Source organism: Triturus cristatus, chromosome 9, assembly GCF_964204655.1.
Source record: "Triturus cristatus chromosome 9, aTriCri1.1, whole genome shotgun sequence".
Taxonomy (NCBI): Eukaryota; Metazoa; Chordata; class Amphibia; order Caudata; family Salamandridae; genus Triturus; species Triturus cristatus.
Genome location: NC_140592.1, coordinates 936,505,601 through 936,522,870, shown reverse-complemented (window position 1 = coordinate 936,522,870; position 17,270 = coordinate 936,505,601). Strand labels below are relative to the sequence as shown.

Genomic DNA, 17,270 nt, shown 5'->3' with positions numbered 1-17,270 from the left:
CAAATCCCCGAAAATAAACCAACACTGCTATTTTTATGTCATCCATACAGTACTTGGTGCGTTACAGATGCCAATATGCTGCTTTTCACGGCTAGTGGTTTACACTATACTCACCAACACCATTTTCTCATGCATTTAACACAGTTGCAAGCGTGATACAGTTGCCAATAATTTGCTCTCTAACAGGACTAAACACATGCTACACCAGCTCCAAGGGGCTGGTTTGCCAATCTCCCAAAGCCTAGTGGACATGCACAACTAGGCAACCCAGTTATGTGCTAAAACATGAACCATGCTCTCCTGAACAATGATGAGCACTAAATGGCTCATTCAGCGCTTTAAAGACCATAACAGTAAAAAAGCAGGTAAAGCTACTTAACATTGTAAACCGATTTTCTTTAATAGCATAAAACTGGACTAGCACATTCACAGAGGCGTGCAACTGTACATATCAAATGAGAGTGCTATGATAGGGAGTGTGTGTGAAAGAGGTCAGCAGATGATGCCATCAGTTAGTGTGAACCTGCATCCAGCTTAGAACGTGTCTGCAGGAGCTTGCCCTGCAGCACAAACTTTTTGAATTTACGTTACCATAAGCCTTTTCACTAGTCTACTTTCTTTACATTTGTTTTAAATGCAACGAAACTTTAACATCATCCTATTCAAGAAAAGTAAAATTCTTCAAAACACTCCAGAAAGGTCATAGTTTGTTTATACTTGAAATCCTTTGTTTCTAGGCGTTCCAACTAACCTGCTAGTCAAAACAGCCAGAACTGTTCTAGGTGCACCGTAGTAATGGTACTGTACAAACTAAAAGCGAACACAGACCATGATCTCAAAAGAGCACGGAGATTCCGTGTAGCTAAGATCAGGTACATCCATAGGTAGCACATACATGATGGAGCCACGTGAACCCACAACACTTGCAAGCACGTGCCAAGAAAACAATTTTTAAACCTGAACAATGGGGCTCCACTAATAAAGTTAAAACAGTATAAATACAGAACAGAATATACACCCATAACAAAACAAGGAATATGAATTAGGCCACTTCGGTTGACACTTAAGTTTCTCTACTTTACCGTCTTGGTTATTCTACATATTGTCCTATGCGGTCCACAGTTATCACACAGTACTTACTTAAAAGCTGTTCATCTCTCTGCTTTCTTCGGGGTTGCACATACGTAGCGTTAAAGCAATCTGTGATAAGCAGTGAGGGTCGGCTGACCATTTCCAAAGAGCACCCATTCAAATGGCTGGAAGAAAGAGACAAACAACGGCTGTGAGCAACATTTCTCTGCAATCAATTGTAATATTATGGAAAGTGGGAAAAAAATGTAAAACAAGCATTGGCATAGCCAATAGGTCTCGCTTTTGGGACCTTATAAGTATTTAGTTATGCAGCACAATATCCTTGGTGCAACAACAACTGTTGCATGGCTACACACTTATAAGGTCCCAAAGGCGAGACCTATTAGCTATGCCAATGCTGGTTGTTGGAACTGTAATTACTGCTTGTAACAAACCATTCTTCGTGCCCTGGACAAAGACGCCCTACCTCTCTTACTCCAAAATTCATTTGATTGAAAATAATCTACCACAACTGAGGACAAACATCACTGGCAATCCAATAGACCAGGCTTTGGCGAGCCTGAAACCATTTTTTTTTCAAACATTGCAATAGGTATTAAAAGCTCAACTGTCATATTAAAAATGCTACGGTCCAAAGCAATCATGCAATATGTTCAGAAAAAATGTAAAAGCGACCGACCTCACAAATAAATCAAAAATTTGAAGTGAAAGCAAAACAAAAGCAGAGATTGGCCCACTAGCCTTGGCATGGAAGTGGACAGCTTTTGAGGCGGCCATGCACATGTCCACAGGCAAAGTCATCCTGTGCCCTGGGCACCCCCCCATCCTTTTGCTGACTGGAACTGGTGGTAACTGACTGACTGACCCTGGGCTCAGCCTAACCAGGCCCAGGGCCAGTGCCAAGCTAAAAAGAACACATTAGAATACAGTTAAGACACCCAACATACACTACGATACACCATCGTATGGTGGGGTACCCCTGTAATTGGCATGACCTACCCCGTAGGCCCCTAGTATGTAATAGGGCAGGGGATTGAAACTACCTAGAAGTCCCCAGTACCCATGGGTATGGTAGTCTAGAGGCCAGCAGCTTTTTCTGCACTAGCATGTGTGCAGTGCTGAAGCCGGAGGTCAGTTTAAAAGCAGCACTGGGTACCAGGACTGCTTTTAAACCTTAAATTGTGCTCAAATTAGACTTTGATTCTAGAAGAACTGGGTAAGGAGGATCTGCAATATTTCTGCAGATTCAGGACCCCTAGTCTCCCTTAGTTGCACAAGGGGTGGGGGTCCTGTAGAGATTAGGGAAATACTTATAAAATATGTTTTTATATGCCCTGGTGCTAGAAAACTGGCCCAAATCATTTTCCATTGCAAACCCCATGGTCCATAGGTTAACACGGTAGGAAGTTATTGATGAATAAATATTGATAGGAGAGGACTAGCCGGACCATTCAAAGACTTCCCAGAATGGTAGTAGTAAATCCAACAATATTATTATTCTTGAATTTCTCATAAAGTGTACATACAAGAAGTTATAAGACTTTGTAAGTCCAAATTCAGCCTTCCTGTGGTCTGCCCCGATTGGTCAGAGTTAAGTGGATTAGCCAGGCTGCTTTCAAGAGGTGATCAAAAACTACTCTGTTGGGAGGGCAGTGTGCTGGTCTATAGGAATGCCAGGCCAGGAGGTGGAGTCGTAAACTATGCTCTTCAAAGGCAGAGGGGAGGCCTGGGTTTCAGTTTCACTCTGACACTCTTGACCCAGAGTCAGGGCTAGGTTTAAGGAAGGTATGTGCAGATGGTAGGGGGAGAGACCATGGAAATAAGCCATCCCAGGGGGTGTGTTTAGCCAGCTCTTACCTCCTTGCTGGAAAATCAGCCATTATGGATTTGTAAGAATGATGAACTCTGGGACAAAATAATGCCACACTCTACAGGATGTGGTCATAACTATGAGGAGTTGCCATGCTCTCATTGGTCAGAAGTGACCTGGTGCTTGACCCAGAGAATTTTGAATAAGTATCTGAGAGGGGCAGAGCCCTCCAGATCTGCTGCTTGAAACTTACTGAAGCAAGAAGTGCCCTGCTGCGAAGTTCTGCTGTGCAAAGACTTCTAAGGCCTGACCTCTGAAAACTGCACCATCTGAAAACTGCAGCCCTGTGGATTACCTTGCTACAAAAGGACTAAGAAGTAGACTCCCTGCAAGCTACAGGTCAACAGAGCTCACCTGGACATCCCCACAAAGAATCCCCAGCCCGGAGTACCAGTGGAGTTGAAAGGGTTTTGTTCAAGTGGATTGAGGAATTGAAGTTTCACACTTTCAAGGACCCTCTTGGAGATTCCAGAACCTTGGACTGTGTGTTGGATACTTTGGGACCTGCAAGCAGAACTTCAGGAAGGAGTTCTAACCGGACCCAGCATGCTGGAGAAGGCTGCATGGTGATGAGATATGCTCCAGAACAGTTTCTAAAGGTGTGTCCCTGTCAGAGAAAACGAAATGACTAAAAGGGGCACTGTTGGTTTTTAAGCACTAGAAAGTGACTAATCTTTAAAAATTCATATCTCTGGTTCCCTACAGTGGATTTTGTTTTCGTTTGGGTGTCATTTAAAAGATAAAAATATTACCTATTTTTATAAATTGGTGTTGGATTTTTATTTTGTGTTGTGTCTTAATTATTTACTGAAATGGTGTTTTAAAATGCTTTACATACCGGTCTTTGAAGTTAAGCCTGTCTGCTCGCAGCCACGTTACCAAGCGTTGAGCATAGGAATAATTTTCTAAGACCTATGCTGGGTCCTATCATGTGTTAGTGGCCTTATTGCCAGTGGCAGACCTACATTTGCCCATACCAATAACCCACTTTCCAACACACAGGTAATATGCAATCACTCACAGTGAAGAAAGCCAGTGACTGAAGTCAGCTGACCCATTGTCCTATGCTGTATGCTGTATTGGGCAGAGGCAAAATATGTATGACACTTGAACAGACCAATGGACACAGAGGACTGACCAAAAGCCGCTCTACGCATGCATATATCTAAGTATAATTTATTGTGTTTTTGGAAAAAACATGAGCTGGTGTCTGTAAGCCAATCTTAAAAATAAACTATGTCATGTACACCAAATTTAAGAGCTCTTGTTTGGGCATTAATGGCATAGTCTTCCACCCCATAGCTACCTGTTTCTTTTCTGTCATAAATGGAAGCCACTAACTAATGCCACACGTACCAATAAAAAAACTTTACACTGGGATAGTTTTCATGCACTACTTCTTCCAGACACTGCCTTTAATAATACATACTCCGTGGGTACTTTCATCCCGCTTCCAAATTGTTTAACTGACTACTTACACACTATGTTTCTCATCTTGTTTTTATTTGTGCATTTCGAGCCCTGGTAGTATCTTGGAAATCCAGAACACTTGCTAGATTGAACTGTTAAACTCATTCAACCTGACATCTGTGGTTGGGGATTTCCAAAAATGGAAGGGTGGAATACTGTTTAATTGCCAGAAAAACACATGAATACGTTTACCGTTGAGTGTTCAAAAGGCACCCCCGAAAGTTAAGAGACGGTGTAATCACCACATAGCCATCTTAAAAAACAAACATTGACAAAGCCAATAGGTTTCACCTATGTAAAATCTATTGGCTTTGTCAATGTTTTATCTTTTTACACATGTTGCGGAGCAGCCCGAACTGGTGTGCAACATGTCTTCAAGTAAAAAAAAACAAAAAGAACAACAAAAAAAAAAAAACGCTATGACCGCCAATGCTGTTGCCTAGGCAGAACCTATTTGCTTTGCCATTGCTTGTTTTGGTTAGAAATCTTACTTAAGAAAAAACAGTTAAGGCGTTTCCCCCAAAAAATTGCACTGGTTTATTGATTTATCTTTTTTGCCCCGAAAACTACATCACTTAAGTGACACGGCCGCGCGGCCCGGTGAAAGTGATCGCGATCAACAGAGGAAAGACAGATGGCGGCTGCGCACGTGCACGCAAGCTTTAGGCCACCAAAAGCCTGTGGCAGCACTTCAAAAACCACCTACTAAATGTCTCGCAGAGGAGCGCATGCGCTAGCTCAGGCGAGACCTAAAAAGGATTGCTGTTGTAGTTTGGGTGTGAGCGCTGTGCACTGACGGAAAAATTCTTGAAACTTCTACCACGTGGCACCTACACAGAGTATCAACAGGACCCCGCTGTAATCATGGATACAAATTAGTACACTGGGTTAAGATGCCAGGTAATGGTACAGCACAGCAGCTTCAGTCTGGTAGTTAAACCTCAAGCCCAAATAAGCACATGCTATTCAGAACTATCTGCATTTAAAAAAAAGTCAACATTAATCATGCTGACCTTACACTTTAATCAACATTTGACTGTCAATTGAAATGTGTGGGATACAAGACTACGATTGATACTCTGCTTGCATGTCACATGATTTATCAAACCCAATGTTCGCCAAGGACTCAACGTAACCGAGGAGTGCTTGAGAGCATTTTTAGTTGGTAGGGGGCCTCAGAGAGCAAGTTAATTATTTATTTACAACACTTGAATTTAAAAACATTTGAGTCCCACCCTGTCCATAAGCACTGAAAAACAATGTGCTCATTTTAGTTGATCACATTCCCAAGTAAATCCTACCTCCTTCAGATGTCTTACTCCCTCACTTGGTCAGAAGGTGGCCTTTATTTTACACAAAATTAAGTACAGAGTAAAAGAATACGTTTAAGTTGCTCTCATAATTGAATTGAAAGCAGTCATTGATTTATACGCATGAAGCTAAGAACTAGGGGCTCAACAATTTTATTCTAACATCATAGTCTACAGTGGACCCAAGTGCACCTTATTGACTAAACCCAGATGACGTGTACCTTGTGCGCAAGGGGTGCTTTAGCATTAACAATGTCCTGACTGTGTCAACATTCTAGTACAAAACGATATTAGAACTTTTACATTCTCCAGTATTATATCATTTAATGGGACAGGTGGTCCATCCATAGGTCTTTGGGATAATGGGACAAAGCTAAATTGAATTTGCATTTATATAGCACTTACTAAACTTAATGAGGCGTTGAAGTGTTTCACAGCAACTAGCAAGTTACACAGGAGCCCAAAGCTAGTGGTCAGTCAATTGGTTATTGGGATTAGTCTTGTGCTTGCAAAAGAAGCCATACCATACATTTACTCCAGTGTCTCCATGGTACATTAATGACTTGGGTGTTAGAAAATGGTTGATGGAATGAATAGATATTGCCAAATTACAGGGATATGTTTTTAAAGAAAGAGATTAAGACATGCTATTTAGAATAGCCTACATACACAGGAGGCATGAAGAATGTAGAAGGGAAGGAAAAGGGCATTCAAGATAAATAAAAGAAGGAAAATTGAAAGTTAAGTCAAGGTGAATTTTCCATGCAGGGTTTTAGGAATATAGCAAGTAGATATTTTTTTGAAGCATGCTGTCTGTCCAAGTAACCCCGTGGGAAAACAAACATTTTAAAAGTTCTACTCTAAAGGAATTAGGATTTTACCAGTCTCTTTCTAGAGACACTTTAGCTTTCAAAGAGGCAGATACTTGCCTCGTTGCAAAAGTAACCCCAGTGCTTGTTGAGACAATATTACCTATTTGAAAACACCATTGAGAAAAATGATATTACCACATAGCACTTTTCACTTTCAATGTGCCTTTATACTGGTGCCTTTTTATTTTGAGGTCCTCTCCATCGTAATTCTTCATAGCTAGCAGTAGAGCAATCTTCACTGGTTTACAATCTTTACTGAACCAATAAGAGGATACATGGTCTGGTATCATCTTCTAAGCCACTGGTTTTATTAGCATCAACATCAAACATTCTGCCACACATTTGTGTAGCGAAAGCAGTTGCTGTGGGTCTATTTTTTCTTTTTTTAATAGCTACCTTTGACCTCCTAAGTTTTTCCATAATGGAAATGAAAGTTGCAGCCCATGAGTAATTAACCCGCTTAAGCACTATGAAACACTAACCAGTGTGTGTGAAAACGTCTCTTCAAATTTAACACGGGTACAGATTACGGCTTCGATTATTGCTGCATAAACATAACCGAAAAGAATTTTGTTAAATGTGGAAATAATTTTCAAATTTCATAAGCAGCGATGATTTTAAATAAAGGGAAGGTTAAAATAATTTCATTTGTACGTGCAAAATAAAAAATGTAAAACAGAAAGACCATCAATTATAGTCCAATGGTGCTGCTCTGTGTTCTGTTACATTTATTAATCATGTTTAATTTTTATGCTACCAGGTGCTCTCAATGGCCTTTTAGGACCATAACACACAGTAACTTTTTATTTATTTGCTTTCTTATGATGTTCACCTTAAATGGACTCTGACAATTTTATGTCTAGTGCTTTGCACTGTGGGTTACCCTGTATCACTGTGCTGCCAAATCTGGAAAAAATAGAGAACGAGTGCACGGAAAGGTGATTTCACAGGATATTGAAATTTGATTGAAAGGCCAGCCCAGATTAAAACTTAAGCGTGCTCTTTTCACAAATGACAACTTGATGAGGTAGACCATGCAATATCTACGCCCCATCTCTTATAGCTGCTGGATTTCTGAGAATGCACCATAACATTGAGCAGGTTCAACACTACGGAATATTGAAGTCTTCATGAGACTTGGATACTAAAATGTTACTGGCAGTGCATTATAAAAGCATTTCAATATAGATTATGCTATAAACTATACATATATGCACGGTAAAATGAGAAATATGCATCGTTCTTGGGTGAAAAACTACAGGATCCTTCCATGTAGGATATTTTAGGAATTGCTGGACTAAAGTAAAATACAAACAGCTAAAATGGGAGTACTTCAGAGACAGCTATTTTAAAGTGAACACCACACCTTCTACTTAATGGTAACTAGCACTGTGGAAAATTCAATACAAAGCATCACATTTAGTTAATTTTGTATTTAAACGTCACAGCATGACAAAATACAGCAATCCTGCAAACAAACCAGTCAGACAACGTATCCATGCTTTGAAACTTACATCTCTCGCTTGTGATTAAAGTCAACAGCATAGATTATTTCTTCTTCTCCATCTTTAACAATTTTCCAGATGGTGCCTCCAATCATGTGGCCAGCAGGCAGTGGGGTAATGGACAGACCGTGGCCTTTGCCTGAAAAACAATTATTCAGAAAGTATTTTGCAACCCGCAGTCAAAATTACAGTGGTAATCTATTGTTAGCATAGAAAATCTACCATATCCATTTCATTGCATTTTATTGTGATTTGCATTAGTGTCATGGAAACACACTATATGAGGATACATAAAAATATTCATTGATAATGCTTACGCTGCCCGACATAGTTAAAGCCCCTCACTTTTTCTCTAAATGTACACACTCAATACAATGCAAAGAACAGGTATTTTGGGTAGCTTATTTTAATGTCAGCCTGCTTAACCAAACTGTACTAACTTTAGTAGAAATGTGTGCTTGTCCTCCATATTTCTGGGTAATTTTGCGAGTTGGGTGTGGAGATCTTTCTCCACTAAATCTCCAATAGATAGTACTTAGGGACACTGAATGTGAAAAACATAGTACAGATGTTCACCACACTTGGAAGGCAGATGATGCATGGTCTCGTTCTGGGCATTTTACAGGTATTATGAACTTCTATCTAGGCACTTTTTTTATACAAAAACCAGCAACAAAAAACAACTGACAATGTAGTGCAGAAACAAGCATGTGTTAAGGTTTGCAAGTACTTAATGTTTGAATAATCTATGAACATTCTACTTCAGATTTGTTCGTCAGCTTTGCAAAAGTCAAAGCTCTAGTCATATACACCATTCACATTTCGAACATCAACATTCATGGCATATGCCCATCAGTAGCTGATTATACAATAGCATTGCAATGGCAGTAGGTGGGACAGTAGCGTATGAATAGCTGTGCCCGGTAATATGATGGATCACACTGTGCACTTCGAACATTGTACACGTAAATCAAGAAACGAAGTGTGCAGCTGAAAGCTGTGGATCAAGTTTGTACCATGTGAATGATGCAGACAGATGTTCTCATGCAAGAAAATGTACACATACAATAGACATGAGCAACAGCTGAGTGGTAGATATAGCCACTAACTACTGTGAAATTGTTTTTATACCTGCTTGAAGTATTGTCAGTCTTTGCATTATAGCACATTGACACATTCTCAATGTACTGGCATCTGTATTTCAGTGCTCTAAATTTCACGTTTAAGACTGACTGTGCAAGTGAGAAACTGCAGAAAGCGGAATCAGCTTTTTACTGTACCCCATTGTATCTAGCTTTCCAGGCCCCTTACATTCTTCCCACGAGACGAGCTAGGCACCTTCTAATTAGCAGCTCTCTTGAGATCTGCACTGCGTCACATATTCTAGACTCTGGTTTTTGCTTTTTAGAAAATGTATAATAGAAAGGTCAAAATGAAGTGGATTTAGCATTGTATACTCAGACAGAGAAGTGCTGGTCTATTTAAATTACGAATTCACGCTTCAAATATTTTTAGGTCTCGCCTACGCAGCGTGCATGCGCTGCTTAGGAGGGCCTTTAGCCGTTGCTCTGCTCATTTTCAAGCACACACTCGTGCTTGTGGTGGCATCCACCTTGCGGGAGGGAGCAGGGGCGCGCCACAAGCACGAGTGCAGTGCTTGAAAATTAGCAGACATGCACCACTCTCGGGCTCACCTCTTGCTCCCCCTCTCTCTCACGCAGATAAGCAGAACAAAAGCAATTCTAAAACAAAGCTGTTTTTTCAATGCTCAGGTCTACTGACCTTGGTTTGCATTGTATAGTTTATTAATGTTTTCACATCAGAAACATGACAGAAAGGTTTCACTGTTGATTCACCAAATCTTTTATTTCATTACTGACAAAAGGTTCATAACTTGAACACACTTCAGTTTAATTCTGTTGGGACACTGCTGTTCCATGAAATCTCTTAGATTCAGAGTTTTGTGACTGCATGCATTTAACGTCTTGTGACAGATGACATTGACAGACTCCATGTGGTGTAAATGAAGTTAATGCAGGCTGCTGACTGGCACAAGCGGGGAGCTGAGAAATACAGCCAGGTTTCACAAGACAAGTCAGTACACAAGATTTCATCGAGCGCACACGCACCTGACAAAACTAGGCGTCTAGATAAAAGGAGCTTAAACGGACTGAACACCGGAGACAAACTTGTTTCTTTTCTTTGTGAGCCCCTCTCACTGCAGGCACCACATCACCACCACCACCACCACCACCACCACCACGTCCACCACCACCACTACGTCCACCACCCCCACGTTCACCACCACGTTCACCACCACCACCACGTTCACCACCACCCCCACGTTCACCACCACCCCCACGTTCACCACCACCCCCACGTTCACCACCACCCCCACGTTCACCACCACCCCCACGTTCACCACCCCCACGTTCACCACCACCACGTTCACCACCACCACCATGTTCACCACCACCACCACCGCGTTCACCACCTCCACCACCGCGTTCACCACCTCCACCACCGCGTTCACCACCACCGCGTTCACCACCTCCACCACCGCGTTCACCACCTCCACCACCGCGTCCACCTCCACCACCGCGTCCACCTCCACCACCGCGTCCACCTCCACCACCGCGTCCACCTCCACCACCGCGTCCACCTCCACCACCGCGTCCACCTCCACCACATCACGTTCACCACCACGTCACGTTCACCACCACGTCACGTTCACCACCACGTCACGTTCACCACCACCACTACATCCACCACCACCACCACGCCCACCACCACCACCACGTCCAGCACCACCACCAACCGTGACAGGTAAAGTGTCACTGGAGGGCAGGGGTAATAGGAGTGTCAAGCCCGGCTGTACATGGGACATTTAAGGATGCATTGGGTGCGAGAAGACGGGAATAGGGGCTTAAAGTATTACATCAGACCCAAGATACATTTTGAAGAGGCGCAATGTCACAGGGGCTCCTGTAAAAGCACTCGCAGCATCTCTACCTCACAGTGGCATACCTGCACAAGCCACTCACTGAAAACAAAAATTGGCATAGCCAATAGATCACGCCTTTAGAACCTTATAAGTGTTTAGCCATAACTAAACACTTATAATGTCCCAAAGGCGAGACTTATTGGCTATGCCAATGCTTGTTTGCAGCTTGCTATGTTTCTGCACTAAACATGTATTAGACTTCAGTGCGTTTCTCGGAGTGTCTCTTTTTCCCCCGCCAGGGGTCTCCACCTTTTCTGTACTGAGAGCTACGTATGTATGTATATTAATTCAACTAAACAAAAGCATTCTAATTTAATAAGCTGGGCTGCACACAAGTGAGCTACTCAGGAGCTAGCTGGAGAGCTACAGTAGCTTACGAGCAACTGGTTGGAGACCCCTGCCCCGTACCATGTACCATTCACATTTCTCAAGTTTACGCAGATATATGAATTCCACCTAAACTTGCAATAAAAAAAGCTTGCCATTTCTATCTGAACTGGGAGACCTAAACTAGAGTGATAGGTAGACAAGAGTAAGAATAGGGAAGGAGGACCACATGTCTAGTGGTTCCTCATGGGTAGGAAAAAAAGATGGATAAGTTAGTGGGATTCATATTGATAATTGATATGAGCAACATGATCTTTAGGAAATATATCAAAGATTACGAGTTCATGGAAAGATCTGGTCGGTGGGGACAAATGTTTTCGCTCCCTCTGTTAAATTATGCTTCCATCTTTACAACTTTGAATGTAAACTGCTTAAGAAACTCAAGAAAGATAGTCAGGATCCTGGAATATATTAACAATAAGCAGTGGTTTTTCGCTTGTTTAGAAGAGACCCGCCTAAAAACAGATGAGGTTCTTAGTTAAGTAAATGCTTCTTTGGGGTTTGTTCAGCCCAGAGTACCAATACCCAAGGATCGGTATGTTGATCCGAACTGCCTTGTAAGATTAGCATAATTAGTTCACTAGTGCACAAGATATTAATATAGGCCGGATGCTGAGGGAGGAAAGGGGCATCATGATTGACTCTTCTGCAAGTTGTGATGAGTTTCCATTCTTGATGTTAGTGATGCTTTGCCAGTGTATCTTTCTTAATGTAAATCATACAACATTGCATCTCAATAAATTCCTTTCTAAGCTAACATACTGAATATATAGACAGCAGTCAGACTGCATAGCATTCACCCACTGGATACCGATCGAGTAGGCCTATGGCCACTAAAAACAGGGAAATCTTAGGGGGGGTGAAACCTCCCCATTTTTACCTTTTAAGTTTACGATCTGGGAGAACTTCAGCTGCTGTATTTTATCAAAAGCTGAATCGACATCGTCCAACGTAAAGAGATTGAAGTCTTCAGTATTGTGGCGTGACTAAGCCCATCAGAAACAGATAATAAAAAATGTTAATAGGCACAACACTGCTCTTCTAAATGGGGAACAAAGTTATTTAATTGACAAGATTTCCTAAAATATTAAAAAGTAAAGCATACCTGGTACAGATCATACATAAACATCTGCCCCATTTTGTAAACGGGGATGGTTGCATAGATTGCACAGTTTAAGCCAAGCTTTCCAACAGCATACGGGAGTGCACCAAGGTGCACGGGATCTGGGTGGGAGAGCAGGACAGCATCGACTTGGTGAGCATACCTGAGGAACAAATATATACAATCTATAAAAGTAATTCATACATAATTCTGTATTGTGATCGCTATGTAACCACGTAATGCTTAGGGTATGATCACACATTAGATTACACAGTTTTTCAAAGAGGTAACCCGCATCTTAAGATCACATGCAGTGCAATTTTTACGGCCTTTGCTAGAAGTCAAACATGAAATATACTGTCACTAAGCCTTGCAAGAAAATTTAAAATAACAACCCAAGACAATGGCTATAGAAAGGCTTCTTGTTAACAATCTGGGCCTATCAACTAATTTCTTAACAAATCCATTCCTAAAGTTATAGGCTGTATCTGAGAACTCAACTTTCACTAAAAGGAAACAGTCCAGGCTGAAAATATGTCCTTACCTTTTCAATCACTTTTCAAAGCCCAACCAACTTCAGTTCAATTGAATCATGTTCGCACCAACTTACAAGAGGAGTACTGTAACTGAGATATTAAGCATCCAATAGACCAAACTGTGAAAAATATATACTTGAACCAGAATTCAACGTTCCTTTGGACTAGAACGGTCATGTCTGTATTAGGTTGAGAAGCGAGCCTTTAACCTTCCCAACAACAAAAGTTTTTAAAAGCCATATATTAATTTTACTTCTTGCAACTGCTGAGGAATCATTCTTGTCCAAGTGTGTTCCCCACAAGTGCACCCTTTCAACCTGGCCATGGAGTAAAATCTTCAGTGGTTAAGCATCCACATAAGAACGTCTGAGGCCTATTTTTTTGCACATGGCCATTAATTTTACTTTGGAAGCACTCTTAACTTGAGAAAAAAAACACATTAGAAAGAGGTTTACCCCTGATCATCTTATCTGACCCAGAGTTGAACCTGGGATCAGAACTCAGATTTTCCAATTCACAGCTTATCACCGAACCAGGTTGTTACGTGGATTAGCATGAATCAGTTCTACCACAAGACCACGTGTAAAAATAGCATAAAAGGATTAAATATCATAGTATAATAATTTCAGGTGCCAACTTAAACAAGAGAGCGTCTACACAAATATGGAAACAGCATACTCAAAGTAGATCAAGGCACAATGACACAGCATGCTCTCAGTGTCTCTCGATCAATGAAAGGTGTCACAACTGTCAGGTTTTCACACAAACATAGCTCTCCCATGCAAGCACGCGGACCATAGGAAGTTGGTTAAGCCTCTAATGTTTCTAAGGGTGGACTAATAGAACACAATCATTGCTGGTATACGCAAGGCTACTCTCTCCTGTAAACTGGTTAGGATCATGCACAAGGAAGTGGGACCAATAGCTTCCACTGCAGGCCGGACTACCATTCCAGATGCTCGGTCTGGCTTCTATGGTTTTCAGCCAAAGGGTCCAAAGTACCTCACAGAGAAGCCATTTTTGCCTAAAAGATAGTTCAGAAGCATTATTGCTGATGACTGGCAATTCCCACAAGTGTTCTTGCTTGGTGACGGTTTAGAAAATAGATTAAAACATGTTAACTAATTTTGTAGTTTGGGTTCATCTCTCCTCTTGTTTTCTCCTGTCTCCTGACCTATTTACTTTTTTAGGTTCTACAAATGGACTGGTTACTTCTTGTTTTAAATATAGTTCGTTTTCACTTTTGAACTTAAATTCTTGATATAGCCCTGAGACTATGTACTGTTTATGATTAAAAAATGATAAAATAAGAACATAACCCAAACTTGATATTTGAGGGGAAGTGCTAGTTTTAAATACCGATTGGTGTAATTACTCAACACAATGTAGTGTACATTGCAGCAAATGATCACACAGAAAAACAATGTGTCACACAAACACATCATCGGTTGAAAAGTTAAAATATACTATCTGGCATGCACTGTGGTCTCCAATCTGGGAAAACGTGCTTTCAAGCCCCGGGACCGACACTGACACTGTCCAGAGTTGTGGCTAACCCAAGGTGCTCACCAGATCCTGGAAATACTCTGGAACATGTAGGTTGACCTGGTATGCTTTAAAGTCTTGGGACTGGCCAGCACTCTCCAGACCTGTGAATAATGACTGGCAGTCTCCAGTTCCAGGAATGGCCTCCACTCTCCAGTGCTGGGGTGCAGCCAGTCCCAGCTTTCCCCACACTGTCCTCCAGTCCCAAGCTGCCTCGCGCTTTCCAATCCTGGAGTTCCCCACACTCTTCAGTCCAGTTGTATCTCTCCATTTGCAGGTTGCTTTAAGCTCTTCTCTTTTTTAACTGTCAGAAAACCAGATGTAATGGCTATGTGTAAAAGGACAAACGTTTTATATTCTCCTCTGGGCATTTTAGTGCTTGATGTTTTAACTATCTGTTAAAATTGAACGAGTGTACTTGTGGTAAAATGCTCAGACAAAAATTCTTATGTAGCAGTTGTCAAATAAATATGGTGCCCCAGTTCCTGAGTGCCCCATTGTAGTTATGTCTCCACACACCCAGGTTGTGCAGATAAATACTTTATTCCAACTGGTCCTGGGGGACAATGGCTGAAGAAACCCACTCCTGTCCACCTTCAAGTGAGTTTCCTCAAGTACAAACAATCTAGAATTAGAACAACATAAACAAACCCAACCCTTAAGGTGGTATGCAATAAAAGTAGCATATCATCTCTTACTACACCCACACGCTCTCGTTCCAGTGTGCCCCATGTGCTCCAATTCTAAGGTGAAAAGGTGTTTTGAGTCTCGGGTGTCTGAGTGCTCCAATCCTGGGATGCCTCAAGCACTGGAGTCCCAGGGTGCCCCCAAACTCTGCAGTTGAGGCTAGTCATGACCCTGGCTAAATCTTTGCACTTGACTGAGAACTAGAGGTAGGAGAAAAGGTTTAGGGAAATGAGACATTGACAAGGGAGGGAGTATTCAGATAAGGCATGCAAATCGAGACGGACTACCACTTCTACCCATATGTTACTCTTAATGCACAACGGCAGAGTTCCACTTAGTTCAAGGTGAAACCTTCAATCATGGGGAGGGGTACTTATTGAGTTCTCTAAAACTGGTGTCATTTGCTCTCTGGCAGGAAATCCTAGAGATTCAGCTATTGGTGTCATAAAAAAATTACATGTGCTATCAAATTTCTTCCTAAGGATGTTCAGGTAAAGTGAGAAAGCATGCATGGATGAAACACTCAGTTTTCCACTGATTTACAGCTTGCTGGTTCACCAACGTAATTCATTAAACAGCTCTCGTCCTTCTAATGATTACTTACTTCCGAAGAGAATCAATGACATCCATGGAAAATTCTTCATCCCACCCACAGTCGAGGAGGAAGCGAAACTCGTCCACCTGGAGCAGATAACAGACTGCAGACATGTCCTGCACCCCCGAGAGGGCGGTGAGCTTGATGATGGACGTCATGGTTGCTACAGATATCAGCCACAAGTACTCTGAAACAAGCAAAAGTACATTTGCTATCACCCAAAATGCTGGTTGCATAATATAGTACGAACCTTAATTCAATTTGTGTTGGTAATAACAGCGATCTCTCTGGAGGTAGAGGAAAGGGAAGCAATTGTCACATAAATCAATGCTAACACCCTTGTTTTCAAATGCGATTTGTCTTGTACAAGAAAGGTGTGGTACACGGAACGAGTAATGAATCTAACTGCTCTCATGAAGTCAATAACATGTATTTCAGGATGTCAGATCTAGATCAAATAATCTAACATTACATTCACATCTGCTCCCTTTTGTAACTAGTAGAATAGCTCAGCAAGATGAGCACAAGCACTTTACAGTTCTAGGTAGACCGCTGCAAAACAACCATGAGGAACGAGAAAAGAAACCCCTTGTGCAACAGTTGCGTCAACTGAAAAGTTGGCTGAATAAATGAGCAGTCAGAATAAGGGAACTGTTTTGTACATTTTTCAATTACTTTTATTTGGTTTAGAAACAATCCAAACAGAAAACCTAAAATTAATTATTTAACAATTTTAAAAGAGCTACAGCCATTTCAAACTAGCTGTACTTTAAGGCATATGTTCTTTCCTGAATTTTTCAATGAAAAGCAAATTTTCTGAGAAGTATTACCAAATGAAATCATTTAGCCCAGGAGCAACATTAAGATCACTAAGCACGTGCAAGAATTTACAGGCTAAGTGAATTTGCTCAATAGACTGAGTATGGACCACACAAACAACATGTCTGCACAGAAGACACCCTCACTCACTATGAACAAAAACAAGTGCCCAATATTATCAGTTATTGAAATCGTTAATGATACAATGGACGGTTCTGTCATGTTTAGCTTGTAACTGCCGAATCCGTGTATTGCAACAGATGCTTTAGTTTCCCCTGAGCACAGATTCTAAACAGAAATTTTCTAGCATGACACAGACTTTAAATTCAACAGTTCAGATGTAGTTCAATAATTCAATATTTTAACAGCTACAATGACTCAGCTGGAGTTTAATTCTTTCACATGCACATTGGTCATCTGCAGATAAATATAAGTGTACATAGAAAGTTAAGCATTTTTTGATCCCTGTGTAGACT

At 41.3% G+C, this 17,270-nt stretch overlaps 1 protein-coding gene across 2 annotated transcripts in view; it reads right to left on the bottom strand.

The window, feature by feature from the left end:
- The window catches only part of CPSF2 (cleavage and polyadenylation specific factor 2), a 187,365-nt gene that overhangs the window by 155,651 nt on the left and 14,444 nt on the right, over nt 1-17,270 (bottom strand). For both annotated transcript variants that reach the window (XM_085626508.1, XM_085626507.1), the window contains 5 exons: nt 15,985-16,162; nt 12,616-12,775; nt 12,391-12,496; nt 8,129-8,258; nt 1,141-1,256 (listed from right to left, as the gene is read on the bottom strand). In XM_085626508.1, the coding sequence (XP_085482634.1) occupies nt 1,141-1,256; nt 8,129-8,258; nt 12,391-12,496; nt 12,616-12,775; nt 15,985-16,133 (661 nt within the window). In that variant the 5' untranslated portion in view covers nt 16,134-16,162. The remainder of the gene's footprint in view (nt 1-1,140; nt 1,257-8,128; nt 8,259-12,390; nt 12,497-12,615; nt 12,776-15,984; nt 16,163-17,270) is intronic.